The 18,565-nt window shown below is 43.5% G+C and overlaps 2 protein-coding genes across 3 annotated transcripts; one reads left to right on the forward strand and one right to left on the reverse strand.

Moving 5' to 3' along the window:
- Positions 1-252: 252 nt before the first annotated feature.
- On the reverse strand, positions 253-9,361 carry LOC118936527. Of its 2 annotated transcripts, none has more exons than XM_036941783.1 (4): positions 9,173-9,361; positions 7,837-8,563; positions 4,752-4,901; positions 253-2,183 (listed from the first exon to the last, which is right to left on the reverse strand). In XM_036941783.1, exons 2-4 carry the CDS (start codon positions 8,491-8,493, stop codon positions 1,143-1,145), a joined length of 1,848 nt encoding a protein of 615 aa, XP_036797678.1. In that variant the 5' UTR covers positions 8,494-8,563; positions 9,173-9,361; the 3' UTR covers positions 253-1,142. The 2 variants fall into 2 exon arrangements, with proteins under 2 accessions (XP_036797678.1, XP_036797677.1); XM_036941782.1 differs by having other exon boundaries at positions 7,837-8,590; positions 9,173-9,335.
- On the forward strand, positions 9,321-15,420 carry LOC110486981 (RNA-binding protein with serine-rich domain 1). Its single transcript, XM_036941784.1, has 7 exons — positions 9,321-9,462; positions 9,745-9,891; positions 10,148-10,315; positions 10,625-10,730; positions 13,053-13,206; positions 14,276-14,417; positions 14,866-15,420. Coding segments are annotated over exons 1-7 (819 nt in total). The 5' UTR covers positions 9,321-9,460; the 3' UTR covers positions 14,966-15,420.
- The last annotated feature ends 3,145 nt before the right edge of the window (positions 15,421-18,565 follow it).

Consider the following 18,565-nt stretch of genomic DNA (forward strand, 5'->3'; position numbering starts at 1 on the left):
AAATATATTGGTGAATTATATTAATTATGCATTGAACTGCATTCATATATTCTGCAAACAATGCCTTAGGTCATGTATTTTTTAGTAAAATATAACCTATTTTTAAAAAGTCTTGTAAAGTTGGTTATGAAGCATGACTGGGAATTTGATATTTTTGACTGATATGATTGTCCGTTTGTTTCATATTTGCAAAGTAGTTAAAAGGCTATCAGTTCCACTGTAACACTGCCATAAATATGAAGAACTTCTTAATTTGTTGGATATTATGTAGCACTTTATTCAAGTACATTTAGTTCTGTACAGACAGGACATTCTGCACTTTAAGGCTGATCTAGCAGAAGGCAGCAGAGACCTTGCATTGGTGAAGAGTTTTATGCTCTGTAAAGACTGATGGCAACATAATCCAAATGCATTATTAAAACGATAAGACATGCTTCTTCTGTATTGCTCTTTGTGATTTGATAATAACTGTTTCATGTAAAAATGGTAGATAGTCTCGAGGACAAATGTTCCTTTCAGAATGGACAATGAAGTGGTATTCATTTCTACGGGGATATTCACGGTTCTAAAAATAATGACACATACATAATGACACAATGACACAAAAACACAAGAAATCCCTTAAAAACCCAAGACATAACATGTACTGAATGAAGCATTTGGCTAAAGGAGAGGTATTGGATAATCAAATGTACAAATGTGAACAGAGCAGAAGCAACTTTGGATTTAAACTATGGAACTGAACCCTATATGTGGTTGGTTTCCCAGACACCAATTTAAGCATAGTTCTGGACTAAAGCACCATCTCCAGAATTTCCATTATACATTGAACATGCTTTTAAGTCTCGGACTAGGCTTAATCTGTGTCTAGAGAACTGTCCCTATAAGTCTGGATACGAGTGAACTGAAGCCTTACATGCTGACCACACCGCTTGCGTTTATATCCCAGGACAAATTAGCTAGCAATAGCAAGCTAGCTAACTAAATTGACAAATGTTTAATGCTTTTCGACCTATCCCCAAATGAATATAGTTGGTTCAGAGTTCGTTTTGATATTTCAACCTGCGTGCCCTGATTGCGTCTGGCGTGGGTGGACAAAATCAACATGCCCACGATGGCGCACGCACGGTCTGGTCAGCATGTTAGAGTGCCTCCACTTTAATGATGTTGAGCTGGGTTTCCTGTGGGGAGACTGTGATGTCTGAGTCCAGGTCAACAGAGGCCTGGGTGGGGGCCATGCAGTCCTGGAGAGCTCCCTCTGTGCTGGTGCTGGGACAGTCTGTACTGTCTGTTCCTCTATAGGACTGTGTGTGTGACTGCGTGTATGTGGTGGCGTAAGACTGTGTGCATGAGGGCATGTGTGTTTGAGTGTGTGGCTGCTGTGTGTAGGCTGACGAGTAAGGCTGTGTGTGCGCCAGCGTGTATGTAGGGGTGTGTGTGAGCAGGAGGCTATCGGTGGTACTACTGCTGCTGCCCGTCTGGAAGCCGTTGATGCCATGGGGGCTCTGTCCGGACAGTTTGAAGGTCTCTATGTTCTCCAGGCTGGAGCTGTCCATCCCGTTGTAGCTGGGCTGGGCCTGGCTGCACTGAGCATACCCTCCTTGGCTGAAGGGGAATGTGTCCTGGCTGTAGGAGGCAGAGCCTAAGGCAGGTAAGACCGGGGGTGGGGGAGTTTTGGGATGCTGTCGCTGCTGGTGGAGGCTGGTACAGGGTGCCTCCAGTCTTGAGGCCAGGGTCTGCAGGGTGCTGAGAATCTGCTTCTGGACCTGGGTCTGCTGGACCTGCTCCCTTTCCAGCCGGTACTGCTGCTCCACCAGCATGCGCACCGCCAGGCTCAGGCTGTGGATCTCAGAGCCCAGGGTCTGGACCTGCTCCTGGAGACCCCCACCTCCACCACCCCCTCCCCCGCATCTCCCTCCAGCCTCCTGGTGAGCTGCCTGCTGAGGGCTGGGGTTCCTGTCTCTCCTGAGAAGGCCCTGGTTCATGCCCTGGCTCCCAGGGCTTTGGAGGCGGATGACAGGGCTACTACCCTGGGAGGTGGGTGGTGGTGGTGGTGGGGGGTTGGGGAGCCGGATGCCCACACGGGGAGGAGCAGGGTGTGGGGAGCGGACAGCTTGGCCACCGACTCTCTGCTGGAACATCTGTCTGGGAACACTGCCTCCTTGCTGGCCATCCAAATTCCTCTGCAGAGTACAGGTCCATTGTAACATGGGTCAGTTGTAACAGGATAAATACATCAAATTAAAACCTACTTAGAAAGCTGTTCCATGTGCCAATGATTGGTTAGTCTTTACATAACTATGAAGTTTAATTTAAAAACACATTTATCCATCAATCTTTGGTTTCATTGACAGATTTGTTTTGAGGCCATGTTTTAAAATATATTTTTGCTGCCTCTCTATTTTTATTATTGACCTTTGGAACATTCTCTATGTATCGACACATATTTTATCAGTAAGATAAGGCCTTTTGATTGGTATAGTTGATGACAATAATTTTATTTTTTCACAAGACTCCCATGACTGGGGTTAGTTGTTGTAACTCATTGTTACAACTTACCCCTTTACCTAAAATTATATAGCTTTTTAGACACATGAACATATCAAATTTCACTTCTTTACATCAACTTTGGCAATGCAACTATGATAAAAACCTTTGGAGAAAAAAAGGAAAAAACAATATATATTTCTTTTGAACGCTAATACTAAATGTAGTTTTATATATAGTCAGCTATTCAGTTTCTGGTCAATATGACAAGCCTGGTAAATCATACCATTGTTGAATTACCCGTAATGGTTTACCATTAAAGACAGTGTTACAACTGTCCCTGCTATTGGGGTAACGTTCAGACCTTGGGTCCAAGCCAGAATTGTGAAAAGTATACATGTAACTGTAGCCTGTAGTTAGCAGACAAAATGTAAGTTGTTCATGTGAAATTCTGACATCTTTCAATCAAACAGTGTTCAATAAAGATGTTTAAAACAACTTCAAAATGTGTTACTACTGTCCCTGACCTTCCCTACTGATATACTGTAACAAAACACTAACTGTCATAGTCTTTCCAAGAAATGAACAGAAATCCAACAAAAGGATGAACAAACACTCAGGGCATGCCACGTGTTGGGTGGAACTGCATTGCCTGAGGTAAACCGATCGAAGCGAGTGTTTGCTCAACCTTTTGTTAGACTGAAAGATGTACCACTGTTAAACTTTTGTAATGCTGTTCATTTCAAAAGACAACTTAAAGATAAATAGGTGATTGTGACGACCCTCCCACTCTGTCTGCCAAATTCTCTCTCTTTGCTCTTGTTTTCCTTAATAGGATGTCGGTGGGCGGAGCCAGGAGGGTTGTCAGCGAAATGGGACACACCTGGGCTCGGGTGTGTCCCGGGATAAATACATCTCTTCCCCTTTCATTGAGACTCTCTCCATACAGACAGTTAGATTTTGATTGTGCCAGTTTTATTTGGCACCTTTCAACAACCCTCATCATATTTATGCGTCCAATCAATCACTTACACACACAATTGTTAACTGTATTTAGTTTACGTCTGTTAATAAATATAGTTTGTTATTCCTTATCTCCATGTTGTCTCCCTTTTCTGTTAACTTCGAGCTGGTTCGTGACAAGTGGGGGCTCGTCTGGGATCTGAAGGTTGGTTCCTAGACATTTTGGCGTATAGCACTTTGCTGCATTATGAAGGACTAACACTCGTGTCATTGGGCTTACTAGTATGGGTGTTGTGTTTGGGAGAAAGTGGCGTTAAGGTTTGTGAACTCCGTTGGTACTTTGTTTGCATCTTTTGTTACAGCTTTTGAGTTGTAATGTTTGGTGCCCAGTGTTGGTTGCCTTTTTTGTTTGGTAAACTTGCCACTGCGGTGGATAGTTTGCTGCGTTGGAGAGAGTACATTGGTTAGTTTCCAGGCCCCTGCCCAGGCTGGAGAATCTTGCTCTACATGCTGTTGGGACATCGGTCTGAGGTGAGCACAATCGGCTGTGTACCTCAGTGGGAGATTTGGGTAGGGTAGTGAAACTTGCTACCCAGAGCTATAGCTTTTCTTTTCCCTCCGTTAAGCTTAGTGACGTGTTTCACTATATGTTGGGCATGGTTATTTTGTTTGGTGTCCGTGGACTGAGCAGTTGTCTCGGGGCACATCTGTGGCTTGAGGGAATCTGCCAGCGTGCTGGGTGTCTTTTTTCCCTTGACAGCTACAGTGTGTAATTACCCACCTCAAATCCTCACGAAGACTAGGGTTGAGTTAATGTAGGTTTTGGGGAAGCTCCATATATCATCTCTCTTCTGTGGTGCCCAGTGTGATTCATTTCTCTTGTTCTCAGCTGAGGGGAAGAGCGAGATTCTTTTTTTTGTATTTACTTGTGACTATGTCGGTGGGAGCCGGGAGGGTCGTCAGCGAAATGGGACACACCTGGGCTCGGGTGTGTCCCTGGATAAATACGCCTCTTCCCCATTCATTGAGACTCTCTCCATGCAGACAGTTAGACTTTGGTTGTGGCAGTTTTGTTTGCTTTGGCACCTTTCAACACACTTATGCACGCAACGACTCACACTACCGACTACACACACCATTGTTAACTGTATTTAGTTCAATTAATAAATATATTTTGTTATTCCTTATCTCCACGTTGTCTCCCTTTTTGTTAGGAACTTCGAGCCGGTTCGTGACATTGAATCGGCACTATTTATAATAATTGTGTATATTATGGTGAGTTTCCTTCGCCTTGTACTCACCACTTGAGTAAGCCTCTGAGTGACTGGGTCATAGGACTGTGGTTGATCTGCTGCCACAGGTCTCTGTACATCAGAACCAGAAGCATTAGACTGTTCTCTTCTCAGCAGAGCTGCTACTTGCTGGTAGGACTGATAAGAAGAGTCTCTTATCTGGGGAAAAATAAAGATCCAATCAAAGTTACATTACATGATCACCACAGTAATAACACCTCTCATGCGATCATTTGTTTCAACCCAGGGTGGTTCAGAAAGTGGAAACATTTTGAAACGGAGTGTACCGTGTGGGGGTACTACCTGAACATGTACAACAAATGCAATTTCTTTTACTGAAACATTTTGAAACGGAGTGTACCGTGTGGGGGTAATACCTGAACATGTACAACAAATGCAATTTCTTTTACTGAAACATTTCAAAAGGATTGTAAATTAGAGCCTGGTTACCAGTCTGTTTCTGCTACACTTCTACTCCTTGCCAATCATTGGATTGTAAATTAGAGCCTGGTTACCAGTCTGTTTCTGCTACACTTCTACTCCTTGCCAATCATTGACATGCAAAATAAGAAAAGAGTACAAGGAGTGGAATGTTAGCAAAACAGGTTCTGGATTTTTATGTAAATGACACTGTTCTGAAAGATTTACACAAGCATGTAGTCTCCACCATACTACAGCCCTTTTATTTATCATCTTCTCTTATGACATCTTCCCCAGGCTTTCAAACAGAACGTGAGAAGCCTGAGCGGTATACTACAAAGCAGGATTAATGACTTAGTCAGCAACTTGAAATAACGTATTTTTTAGACAGATAAGCTTGAAATGGGCATGGTCTAATTGACAAACAAAAACATCTACATTTAGATTTGTTAATGAACCAGAAAGTCAGTTCTGGTTTATCAAAGCTAGCTGGCCAACTCATTGATCACACTTTGGAGTATAAGGGCTTCCGGAGCTATCCCCAGGCAAATTGTGCAGAGCGCATACAGTGCCTTGCGAAAGTATTCGGCCCCCTTGAACTTTGCGACCTTTTGCCACATTTCAGGCTTCAAACATAAAGATATAAAACTGTATGTTTTTGTGAAGAATCAACAACAAGTGGGACACAATCATGAAGTGGAACGACATTTATTGGATATTTCAAACTTTTTTAACAAATCAAAAACTGAAAAATTGGGCGTGCAAAATTATTCAGCCCCTTTACTTTCAGTGCAGCAAACTCTCTCCAGAAGTTCAGTGAGGATCTCTGAATGATCCAATGTTGACCTAAATGACTAATGATGATAAATACAATCCACCTGTGTGTAATCAAGTCTCCGTATAAATGCACCTGCACTGTGATAGTCTCAGAGGTCCGTTAAAAGCGCAGAGAGCATCATGAAGAACAAGGAACACACTAGGCAGGTCCGAGATACTGTTGTGAAGAAGTTTAAAGCCGGATTTGGATACAAAAAGATTTCCCAAGCTTTAAACATCCCAAGGAGCACTGTGCAAGCGATAATATTGAAATGGAAGGAGTATCAGACCACTGCAAATCTACCAAGACCTGGCCGTCCCTCTAAACTTTCAGCTCATACAAGGAGAAGACTGATCAGAGATGCAGCCAAGAGGCCCATGATCACTCTGGATGAACTGCAGAGATCTACAGCTGAGGTGGGAGACTCTGTCCATAGGACAACAATCAGTCGTGTATTGCACAAATCTGGCCTTTATGGAAGAGTGGCAAGAAGAAAGCCATTTCTTAAAGATATCCATAAAAAGTGTAGTTTAAAGTTTGCCACAAGCCACCTGGGAGACACACCAAACATGTGGAAGAAGGTGCTCTGGTCAGATGAAACCAAAATTGAACTTTTTGGCAACAATGCAAAACGTTATGTTTGGCGTAAAAGCAACACAGCAGAACACACCCTCCCCACTGTCAAACATGGTGGTGGCAGCATCATGGTTTGGGCCTGCTTTTCTTCAGCAGGGACAGGGAAGATGGATGGAGCCAAATACAGGACCATTCTGGAAGAAAACCTGATGGAGTCTGCAAAAGACATGAGACTGGGACAGAGATTTGTCTTCCAACAAGACAATGATCCAAAACATAAAGCAAAATCTACAATGGAATGGTTCAAAAATAAACATACCCAGGTGTTAGAATGGCCAAGTCAAAGTCCACACCTGAATCCAATCGAGAATCTGTGGAAAGAACTGAAAACTGCTGTTCACAAATGCTCTCCATCCAACCTCACTGAGCTCGAGCTGTTTTGCAAGGAGGAATGGGAAAAAATGTCAGTCTCTCGATATGCAAAACTGATAGAGACATACCCCAAGCGACTTACAGCTGTAATCGCAGCAAAAGGTGGCGCTACAAAGTATTAACTTAAGGGGGCTGAATAATTTTGCACGCCCAATTTTTCAGCTTTTGATTTGTTAAAAAAGTTTGAAATATCCAATAAATGGCGTTCCACTTCATGATTGTGTCCCACTTGTTGTTGATTCTTCACAAAAAAATACAGTTTTATATCTTTATGTTTGAAGCCTGAAATGTGGCAAAAGGTCGCAAAGTTCAAGGGGGCCGAATACTTTCGCAAGGCACTGTAAATGCCGAGGCTCGTTGATTAATTCAATGTGCTGTACTCAGTACAGGAACATAGGCCTAATAATATCCATTTGTACACTGCAAAATGACCTGAAGTAATCCCAAACTGATATTGTATTTGACAATAACAGAATAATGACATACCTCCATTACATTGAGACACTATCACATCTCTATTTATTGGTCTGAATATTTGGAAGCAAATTTTCTTATATTTTTCTGAAATTTATATTTTTTATATTTTTTTAATATAAAAAAAACTGTAGGCCAAATACAATTGCTTGCGGCCTCAATTTGGCCCACCAAAAACAAAATCAGTCAGTCTGGACTGGGCATTGAGGGTGACATAATTGCCATTGGATGAATAAACACAAGGTTCTGTACTTAAAAAATCACCCATAAATACACTCGCCAGTTACCAACCCCTTCTGTATATATCTACTCAAACTTGATGTCTCTGCACCCTTTTTGGTCTTAGTGAATCACACGACTATGAGACGTGCCTACCTTTGCTCTATGAGACAAAGCCTTATCCAGAAGCCTTTTGCGTGCTGCCAGTATGGGGTTAGTAGCTGGCGAGGGCGTGGCTCTCTTACGCATGTAGGCGCCTGTCACAGTCACAGCCGCTGCTCCTGCGGGTGGAAGACCCCTCTGTTGAGAGTTCTGAGCCAATGATGTGACACTGACAATCTGGATGTCCTTATCCTCATCCTCCTTCTTGTTCCCTTCCTCCGGTTTCTCTGTCCTGTTGCTCTGTCCTCTGCTGGCGCCTTCGCTTCCTGTCCCAGACGGCCCCTGACCCCTGACCTCAGGAGGATTGGAGCCAGGACACTGCTTGGCGAACTCTGACGCTGCAACATAGCCTGCGTGGCGTGACGCCTCCCTCAGTAGATTCCGTATTTGCTGGTCGTTCCAGCCCTCCCGGCTTACACCATCTCCCCTCCCTGCTCCAACCCCAGGTGTGGTCTGTGGGTCTGGGGCTGCAGCACTTTCACCACCCCTCTGAACCTTCTTCCTCTGGAACTCCTTGAGGTACAGGTAAATGGCCTGGGCAGACACCCGGATGTTCTCCAGCTCCAGCACCGCCTTGATCTTGCGGAAGCTCAGACCCGCCTGCCGCAGCTCCACCACCTTGCGCTTGGCAGCATCGTCCAGACGGCCCATGGTTGGTCACTCACTCCAGGCTGCTCCACTGGAAGAGCCCTTCTCCAATCGGGACTTAGACTACTGCTATCTGTTGAAAGACAGAATTCACTACTAACTGTAGTAAATAGGGCATTTGGAATTAGACTTTCAAACATAAATACATTAAGCTAGTGTAGTTAAACTGATCAGAAATCACACAGATGGCACCAATTCTATCACATAATCTTATTCACATGAAACCTCACATTGATAGCTAGACTGACATTAAAAGCAATTTAACTTGTGAAGGACAGGACTCCAGGCAAAATTGACTGATTATTTTTGGCAAAATACATCAATTACTAGCTAGATTTAGTAAACTAAATAAACATAATACATAAGCCAATAGAACAACATGGCTGGCAGTGTATCCTAACCTCTGCCAGACTTCCACCTGAACTAAGCTTTGAAGCCGTAGCGTAGTCTACCTTCATTACTCCACCGGTACCAGCAGTCTAGCATCAACGTTGGGACAGTTTACTGTCCATTGTCTAGCAAGTAAATATTTTAGCTAGATAGCATCAAACCTGTCCCACAATGTGAACACATAGCCTAACGGTCCTACCTTAACGCTGAAAAAAGGAAATTATTTCATCTAAATAGATAACTAACGTGAGTTAGTTCTAGCTAAGAATATTTGATCGCGGTGCCAACTCACCTCAATACGATTCTGCACGTTTTCAGCTCATTTGAAAATGACCCATATCGTTTCCTTTAGAGTGCAAGCTAAATCGTTAGGGGAAAACATACATTTTTAACAAGTAACTATTAGCTAACCTTACTGGTAGAACCAGTGGTCGAGGGTTGATAGCTAGCTAAAGATTTTCATATGAATGTTGACCAAAGTGAAAAAGTGAAAAACGTCATTTAGGCGAATACGTCATCATTACGCGTCAGATTTAGCACAGCGGAACGAGTGGTTGAGCCTGCATCCGACTCGAACGAAATGTACGTATTCTGGGTTTATATAACTATTTATATTCCATGTTATGATCTTCTCAATGTTGACCATTTTGGCATTACATTAGATACATTTTAATGCTTGAGCTACATAAACAGAGCAGGGCACAACGTTGCTAATTAGCTATCGTTTCTGGCCTTGCTTGTTCTATGAATGGAGGAAGGCAATGGCGGTCGCATAAACGCAACATATAAACAGTTAGAGTTTGAAGATAAGGAACTTAATAATAATGCTGTTCTTAATTTACATATTTTTTTTCACTTACTTAGGGCACCGTCACCCACAAAGCGTAAGGAGGAGGAAAAGTCAAAGGACAGGGGAAAAGAGAAGACTGCCACTAAGGAAGGGGGGGACAAGGAGAGAGGGAGGGAGAAGGGCCACAAACGACGCAGTGCATCCACTGGGAGCAGCAGCAGGTGAGATGCCCCCCATTGCTCTTTCAGACTCTGTACAGTCTTTAACTACCTCAAACAGTGCTTTAGGACACACTAGCTAGGTCTTTTCACGCTAAGCCAAGCTGGAACGCCCTATGTTCCAAAGTGGGCCAAGAGGTTAATTGGACACGAATTTCAGATGGTACTTCCCTGTTTTGCTCAGTTTCCTTCGATTGTGTGCCTAATGAACACAACCCTTGTTGCTGGCCTGTTTGTGTATGTATATCTTACTACCCAGCTCCAGCAGCAGCTCTGGCTCCAGCTCTGGTTCCTCCAGCGGCTCTAGTTCCTCTGGCACCAGCCGCTCTGGGTCTTCCCGGTCCAGCTCCTCCAGCTCATCTAGTTCCTCTGGGTCACCCGACCCCGGCCGCCGCCGACACGACAACCGTCGCCGCTCCCGCTCCGCGTGAGTACTAGCTGATAGATTGTGGTCCTAAACAGTGTCTGCTCATCGGGAAATTCCCTGGGTTCACATAGTATTTGAAAACCTACAAATATTTTATCTTCGTCTAGGACAATGGAACCAGTGGCACACACTGAACGTAGTTGAAATATGTCAAATACTATTTGAACCCTAGGTCTGGTTGAGTGCCATTTTATCATGATCAAAATGGTTCAGTTGTGGGAAAAACTACAAGTTTTGTCCTGCTTTAAATAGTGTCTTTTCACTTAGTAAACTCTCATGGTTTTGTAATGACTGTCCATTGTGCTACAGGTCCAAAACACAGAAGAAGGGAGATGACAAGGAGCGAAGGAGAAGGAGCCCGAGCCCCAAGCCCACCAAAGTTCACTTAGGAAGACTGACCAGAAATGTGACCAAGGTGAGGGACTACACGACACGGCTATTGACATGGGGCGGCAGGGTAGCCTAGTGTTTAGAGCGTTGGACTAGTAACCGAAAGGTTGCAAGTTCAAATCCCCGAGCTGACAACAGGCAGTTAACCCACTGTTCCTGGGCCGTCATTGAAAATAAGAATTTGTTCTTCACTGACTTGCCTAGTTAAATAAAGGTAAATAATAAAAATAAATAACAGGCTGAGAGCAGCACAGTGTTAGCGGTTAGTAGCAGTTGTGTATCCTCTCATGATCTCACAATTTTGCAGGGTGCTTGGAATTGTCAATATTATTGTATTGAATTATGAACTCTTTGAAGATATCTGGGAGAAGGCAGTTCTGGAGTTAACAGAGTAACTGGCCTAGAGTGAATTCTGAAGCACCAATTGTATGTTAGGCTTACAACATGTTCTTTTACAAAATAAGCCAGGAACATTAGGGGGTTAGGTACTGCGGCTGTAAAAATACATATTATTGTTGTACAGTGGATAAATAAAGATATATGCACACGCACATTACCGGTCAAAAAGTTTAGAACACCTACTAATGCATGTGTTCTTTATTTTTACAGGTTTCTACATTGTAGAATAATAGTGACGACAAACAATGAAATAACACATTTGGAATCATGTAGTAACAAAAGTGTTTAAAAAATCTAAATATATTTGAGATTCTTCAAATAGCCACCCTTTACCTTGATGACAGCTTTGCATACGCTTGGCGTTCTCTCAACCAGCTTCACCTGGAATGCTTTTCCAACAGTCTTGAAGGAGTTCCCACATATGCTGAGCACTTGTTGGCTGCTTTTCCTTCACTCTGCGGTCGGGCTCATCCTAAACCATTTCAACTTTTTTGAGGTCGTGTGATTGTGGAGGCCAGGTCATCTGATGCAGCACTCCACTCTCCTTGGTAAAATAGCCCTTACACAGCCTGGAGGTGTGTTGGGTCATTATCCTGTTGAAAAATGAATGATAGTATCACTAAGTCCAAACCAGATGGCATGGCATATCACTGCAGAATGCTGTGGTAGCCATGCTGGTTAAGTGTGCCTTGAATTATAAATAAATCACTGACAGTGTCACCAGCAAAGCACCATCACACCACCTCCTCCATACTTCACGGTGGGAAATACACATGCAGAGATCATCCGTTCACCCACACCGCATCTCACAAAGACACGGCGGATGGAACCAAAATTCTCAAATTTGGACTCCAGACCAAAAGACAGATTTCCATCGGTTTTAATGTCCATTGCTCGTGTTTCTTGGCCCAAGCAAGTATCTTCTTATTGGTGTCCTTTAGTTCTTTGCAGCAATTTAGACCATGAAGGCCTGATTCACACAGTCTCCTCTGAACAGTTGATGTCGAGATGTCTGTTACTTGAACTCTGTGAAGCAGTTATTTGGGCTGCAACCTGAAGTGCAGTTAACTCTAATGAACTTATCCTCTGCAGCAGAGGTAACTCTGGGTCTTCCTTTCCTTGGGCGGTTCTCATGAGAGCCAGTTTCATCATAGAGCTTGATGGTTTTTACGACTGCACTTGAAGAAACGTTCAAAGTTCTTGAAATGTTCCGTATTGACTGACCATCATGTCTTAACAAAATGATGGACTGTTGTTTCTCTTCGCTTTTATGAGCTGTTCTTGACATAATATGGACTTGGTCTTTTACCAAATAGATATCTTCTGTATATCCCCCTACCTTGTCACAACACAACTGATTGGCTCAAACACATTAAGAAGGAAAGAAATTCTGCAAATTAACTTTTAACAAGGCACACCTGTTAATTGAAGTGCATTCCAGTTGACTACTTCATGAAGCTGGTTGAGAGAATGCCATGGGTGTGCAAAGCTGTCATCAAGGCAAAGGGTGTCTGTTTGAAGAATCTCAAATATATATATATATTTTTTTTAACTTTTTTTTGCTTACTACATGATTCCATATGTTATTTCATAGTTTTGATGTCTTCACTATTATTCTACAATGTCAAATAGTAAAAATAAATAAGAAGCCATGAATGAGTAGGTGTTCTAAAACTTTATATATTGATATTTTGGGATATTTAAAATATATTTCACAGCGGTTTAGATGGTACAATGATTCTCTACACTATAGCCTCCATTGCTTGTTTTGTCACAAACTGAAATTAGTTGATCATTTTAGTATTTTAGCAACCATGTATAGCGGAGTGATTTCTACATATTGAGCCTTAAAGTAAAAGTGTACTTATTCTCTTTGAATGAGTTGTATGTCGAGGCCATGCCATCAGAGATACATGTTGGAAGTCCATTTTTATCTTCTGTTGAACAGGACCACATCCAGGAGATCTTTGCCACCTACGGCAAGATCAAGATGATTGACATGCCAGTGGAGAGGCTCCACCCAAACCTGTCCCGGGGCTACGCCTATGTGGAGTTCGAGACTCCAGAGGAGGCCCAGAAGGCCCTGAAACACATGGATGGTGGTACGAGGGCATCTTGGGAATGTTCATTAGGCCACAGCGTAGTAGAATGTTTTGCAAATGAAAATGAGAAATTCTTATTGGACATGTTCAGATGGTTCCTCTTGGTTTCCGGTCGTTTTGTGCCTACTGAACACAATCTTGTAGACTGTAACAATAACATACCTGGTACATACTTTTTTGAGCTACAAGTAATACATTCCCATTGTAGCCAATTAAACCTGGCTGTTACACTGGTTGCACGAACAGCACGTGACTGGAGATTAGCTGTGAGAGGCTTTTTAATTTTCTCCCAGTCGATGCATGACTCACGAAGGGTAAACGCTGAAAGTGGTTTGTGCTTCGTCTGTGATGCCATCTTCCGGTGGAGCAGCTAAAAACCTACAATGACGGCGTTGTTTCATGCGAACGCTACGTTCCCAATGTATCATCTCAGTGCAGAGCCAAGCCCCTTGTACTGCTGCCTAACCCCTTGCACTGCTGGCTAACCCCTTGCACTGCTGGCTAACCCCTTGCACTGCTGCCTAACCCCTTGCACTGCTGCCTAACCCCTTGCACTGCTGCCTAACCCCTTGCACTGCTGCCTAACCCCTTGCACTGCTGCCTAACCCCTTGCACTGCTGGCTAACCCCTTGCACTGCTGTCTAACCCCTTGCACTGCTGTCTAACCCCTTGCACTGCTGCCTAACCCCTTGCACTGCTGGCTAACCCCTTGCACTGCTGGCTAACCCCTTGCACTGCTGGCTAACCCCTTGCACTGCTGGCTAACCCCTTGCACTGCTGGCTAACCCCTTGCACTGCTGGCTAACCCCTTGCACTGCTGGCTAACCCCTTGCACTGCTGGCTAACCCCTTGCACTGCTGGCTAACCCCTTGCACTGCTGGCTAACCCCTTGCACTGCTGGCTAACCCCTTGCACTGCTGGCTAACCCCTTGCACTGCTGGCTAACCCCTTGTACTGCTTTGTGTCAGTCTGAAATCTCAATGTTCTGGAGTTTATATACATTTTAACAGAGATGTTTCTAGTATGACGTTGAGGTTTGTGCATATTTCTGTCTTTCTGTTGTTCCCAGGTCAGATTGATGGTCAGGAGATCACCACCTCTGCCGTGTTGGCTCCAAGGATACGCCCTCCCCCTCGTAGACAGTCACCCCCACGCAGAATGCCCCCACCTCCCCCCATGTGGCGCCGCACCCCACCTCGCATGAGGAGAAGGTCAGTGTTGGCCCTGGTCTGATGGCCCGAGCCCTGGTGGCCCTGGTGGGTCTGATGGCCCTGGTGGGTCTGATGGCCCGAGCCCTGGTGGCCCTGGTGGGTCTGATGGCCCTGGTGGGTCTGATGGCCCGAGCCCTGGTGGCCCTGGTGGGTCTGATGGCCCTGGTGGGTCTGATGGCTCTAGCCCATGTTATGGTGACCTGGACGTCCTGGATTTATAGTACAATACTGGTAACAAATACTTGGTTCAATCACCAATTTCAACTGTAATTTGAATCCCCCAATCTGACCTACTGTCCTGAGAACATTACTGTAGTGTTTAATTCTCTACTCCTAGTGCCTCTCTAGCTCCTTGTGGTGTAATATGTTGACCTGTTGATAGTTTCTTCAAATGATGCAATATATAGATACTTTACTGACACACAAGTGATGCTTTGTTTATCTGCAGGTCTCGGTCACCAAGGAGACGGTCCCCGGTGCGCCGACGCTCCAGGTCCCCGGGGCGCAGACGTCATCGTTCCCGTTCCAGTTCCAACTCCTCACGATAGAGGAACAACGCTATCCCCCTGCCCGCCCACCCACCCCAACAACCCAGGGTGAATGTATTTTCCATGATTTCTTGCATCCTGTCTCTTCCTTAAAATGCATTGGAGGACAAAATCGGAATGCTCCTTCTCCTCCAATGTGCTTTGAGGTGGCGAGAAGAGAGGATGAAAGGAATCAAGGAAATACAATTGAGCTTGTACCTAAAAAAAAAAAAAAAATTGTCTGAAGTGAACAGTCTAGTTGTTTGTCTCATTACGTTTTTCCAGTTTTCATTTTAAGGTTCCCAAACAGTCGTTCAGATTACTTGTTGATCGTCATGTCCTTTGTTATCCAATCAGAGCTCAGGCTTTGTTTTAGTACTAATGATTTGCTCAAGATGTGTAGCCTGTCTTTTTACCACCGTGTACTGATTTTGTACATGCTTTGAAAATAAAAAGGAAGAAACTTCAACCTCAAACTGTTTGTCAATTTCTGTGGCTTCTTTAAATCTATATGCCAGCCTAAGTTTATTGACTAGCTAGAGACACATTTCTATATTTCGCCATATAAGAAACACATGCACACATTTAGAAACAGTACACTACTTGTCCTTTTATGGATAAAAAGTCTAGCGCAACTAGCTGTGTTTCTTTTGAACTCTTTACACATTTTTGGATTCCACCTCTGTAAACGTCCTTTCCCTGATGACACTAGTGTAGGAGCAGTCATTTCATACAAGTGTAACGGATGTGAAACGGCTAGCTTAGTTAGCGGTGCGCGCTAAATAGCGTTTCAATCAGTGACGTCACTTGCTCGGAGACCTTGAAGTAGTAGTTCCCCTTGCTCTGCAAGGGCCGCGGCTTTTGTGGAGCGATGGGTAACGATGCTTCGTGGGTGTCAGTTGTTGATGTGTGCAGAGAGTCCCTGGTTCACGCCCGGGTATGGGCGAGGGGACGGTTTAAAGTTATACTGTTACACAAGCGCACTTGTTTCTACAGTTCCTCGCCTCCGATCCTCAATTGCCTTTGACCTTTTTCAAAAGGAGGCGAGTAGAGGACATGAGGAAGGGAGAATATCTCATTGAGATAAGTTAATAAGTTATTGTTATTGGGGGAAAAGCCATTGATTCAACAGATCATTGATTCAACCATGTGTCTGATTAGTGTAGTTCACTTTGACTTATACAACAAAAGTTTGTATTGTAGTTTTTCAGCCTGAGGGTTATACTACGAAGTGGGATAGAGGACTTAAGCACATGACTTTGGTCAATTTTGAATTCAACTTGGCTCACCTTTTAGCCAGGTACATTTCTATGGCAACGAATCCTACAGCTCTAACCTGCTCCAGGCCAAGCTAACTCCACTTCAGATAGCGTTTAGCTGGTGTCGTAGTATACTCTGGCCTGTAAATTGAAGTGCGGGTCTAGACCATACATGGGGGTACAATGGCTAATCGTGACTTACTGACTTCAAAATTAATTAAGGAAATTGACCTAAAAGGTCGTCACGGGTTATAATTGAAGGTGTTTGAACATTGGTGTTCCCATAATTGGTTGCTTCACTGTAATCATTATCTACTTTAATGATTATCAATAGTTCTCTGTCTGTTTGTGAAGCCCAGCCTAAGATGATGGTGATGGAGCTCATGCTCTTCTCTTTTACTCTGTGTGATGACAACACCCCCCACAGTCCACACAGTGGGCCACACTGTAGTGGTAGATGACCTCGAGGTCTCCCTCCTCTCATGCTCTGCAACAACATAAAACAGGTTATTTTGCAAACATCTATTTACTCTGACAAGAACACATCTAAATGTATGGTGCACATGGCACAGTACATTGCAGGCTATTGATACATTGATATGATAAAGATGGACCTCTAGGCCAGACTTACATAACAAACACTCATCCCTGCATTTTTTTATTATTTTACCACTGTTTTACTGCTAGTGTTTAACTATTGGACGTGAGGCTTGTTGCTCTGAGGTTTAGTTTCTGCAAGAGACTGTAGAGAACATGAGGGTGTTGCCAATCATTATCGCTGTGTTCAATGGTGATTTTAGCATATAAATCTTAGTGGGGCAAACTCAACTTATTATTATTTTTTTAGATGCATGCCACTACATGGTGACAAACGTTTCCCCCCAAACTGTTAGGGCCTACATTAAGCTGTCCCAAACTGTTAGGGCCTACATAAAGCTGTCCCAAACTGTTAGGGCTTACATTAAGCTGTCCCAAACTGTTAGGGCCTACATTAAGCTGTCCCAAACTGTTAGGGCCTACATTAAGCTGTCCCAAACTGTTAGGGCCTACATTAAGCTGTCCCAAACTGTTAGGGCCTACATTAAGCTGTCCCAAACTGTTAGGGCCTACATTAAGCTGTCCCAAACTGTTAGGGCCTACATTAAGCTGTCCCAAACTGTTAGGGCCTACATAAAGCTGTCCCAACAGCAGAGCTTTCTTTTTCAGCACCATGGAGTGAATCCTCACCACCGCTACACCTGGCCATCAGCAAAACCCTTCACCCTCAGAACTTAACCTACTGTTCTGACTTGGTGGTGCACAGGTAGCCTAGGACACGTCAACAGATCTCCCACCAGCCTTCCAAGACCCCCCCCCCCCCCCCCCCCCACACACAATTCTCCAAGAACTACCCCTTAACCATCCAATTTAAAAAAGAATAATAATAATAATTCCATTCCCCACCCTCAAGACCTTTCCTCAATGCACCAACAACCAACAATATGGACAAAGGAGAAAAAAGACAAAGACGAAGGAAAACAGAAAACATCAAGGACAACAAACATCATAATAGCAAGGCAAACTGAATATGTTTGAGTTTTGTATGGCAATATTTCCATGTGTGTGTGTCCGTGTATGTGTGCATTTGAATGAGAGTGTGTATACTGCATGTGTACAAACACCTGCATAGCATCAGCCTCAGGCATGCCTGTATTAACTGTAACCACTGCCCCTCAGTGTCATTCAAACATACATTTTGTTATGTTTTATTTTGACCTTATTTTTAAAAACTTTGATTTTGTCATGTTGTTTATTGTGCTGACAGTTTCTGTTACGGACAAGGCTGCTATTACAGGGTTTAGCAACAGGATGTGAAGCTGCTCTGAGGTTTCGTTTCTGCAACAGACTGGACAGAACATGATGGTGTTGCCAATCATTATTGTTGTGCTGCAGAGTGCTGACCACAGAAGACATAAACACCAAGGATTTGTAACCACCCTATGGTTGAGGCATCTCAGAAAATCAAGGTATAACACCAACAATTATTCTGTCAAGACTAACTATATTACATTAACTGATGGCATATTGGATGCAACAATATAACATTTACAACATCAATGTGATAAGCTCAACTGTTTCAATCTTCTCACTTGTTTGTGTTAATATAATATATCCTCTTATAACCATATCAACCTGATGTTCATAATGTCTCTTTTTTGTTCCACATTGCTCAATAACTATTAGGTATTTTTTTAACCTTTATTTTACTAGGCAAGTCAGTTAAGAACAAATTCTTATTTAATTTAATTTTAACTTTTTTCCTGTGGACTGTTGTTCCTGTCCCGTCCAAAACTTGACTCTAGAAACTCACTCCATTCCTGCC

The sequence above is a fragment of the Oncorhynchus mykiss genome, chromosome 13, assembly GCF_013265735.2.
Source record: "Oncorhynchus mykiss isolate Arlee chromosome 13, USDA_OmykA_1.1, whole genome shotgun sequence".
Lineage (NCBI taxonomy): Eukaryota > Metazoa > Chordata > Actinopteri > Salmoniformes > Salmonidae > Oncorhynchus > Oncorhynchus mykiss.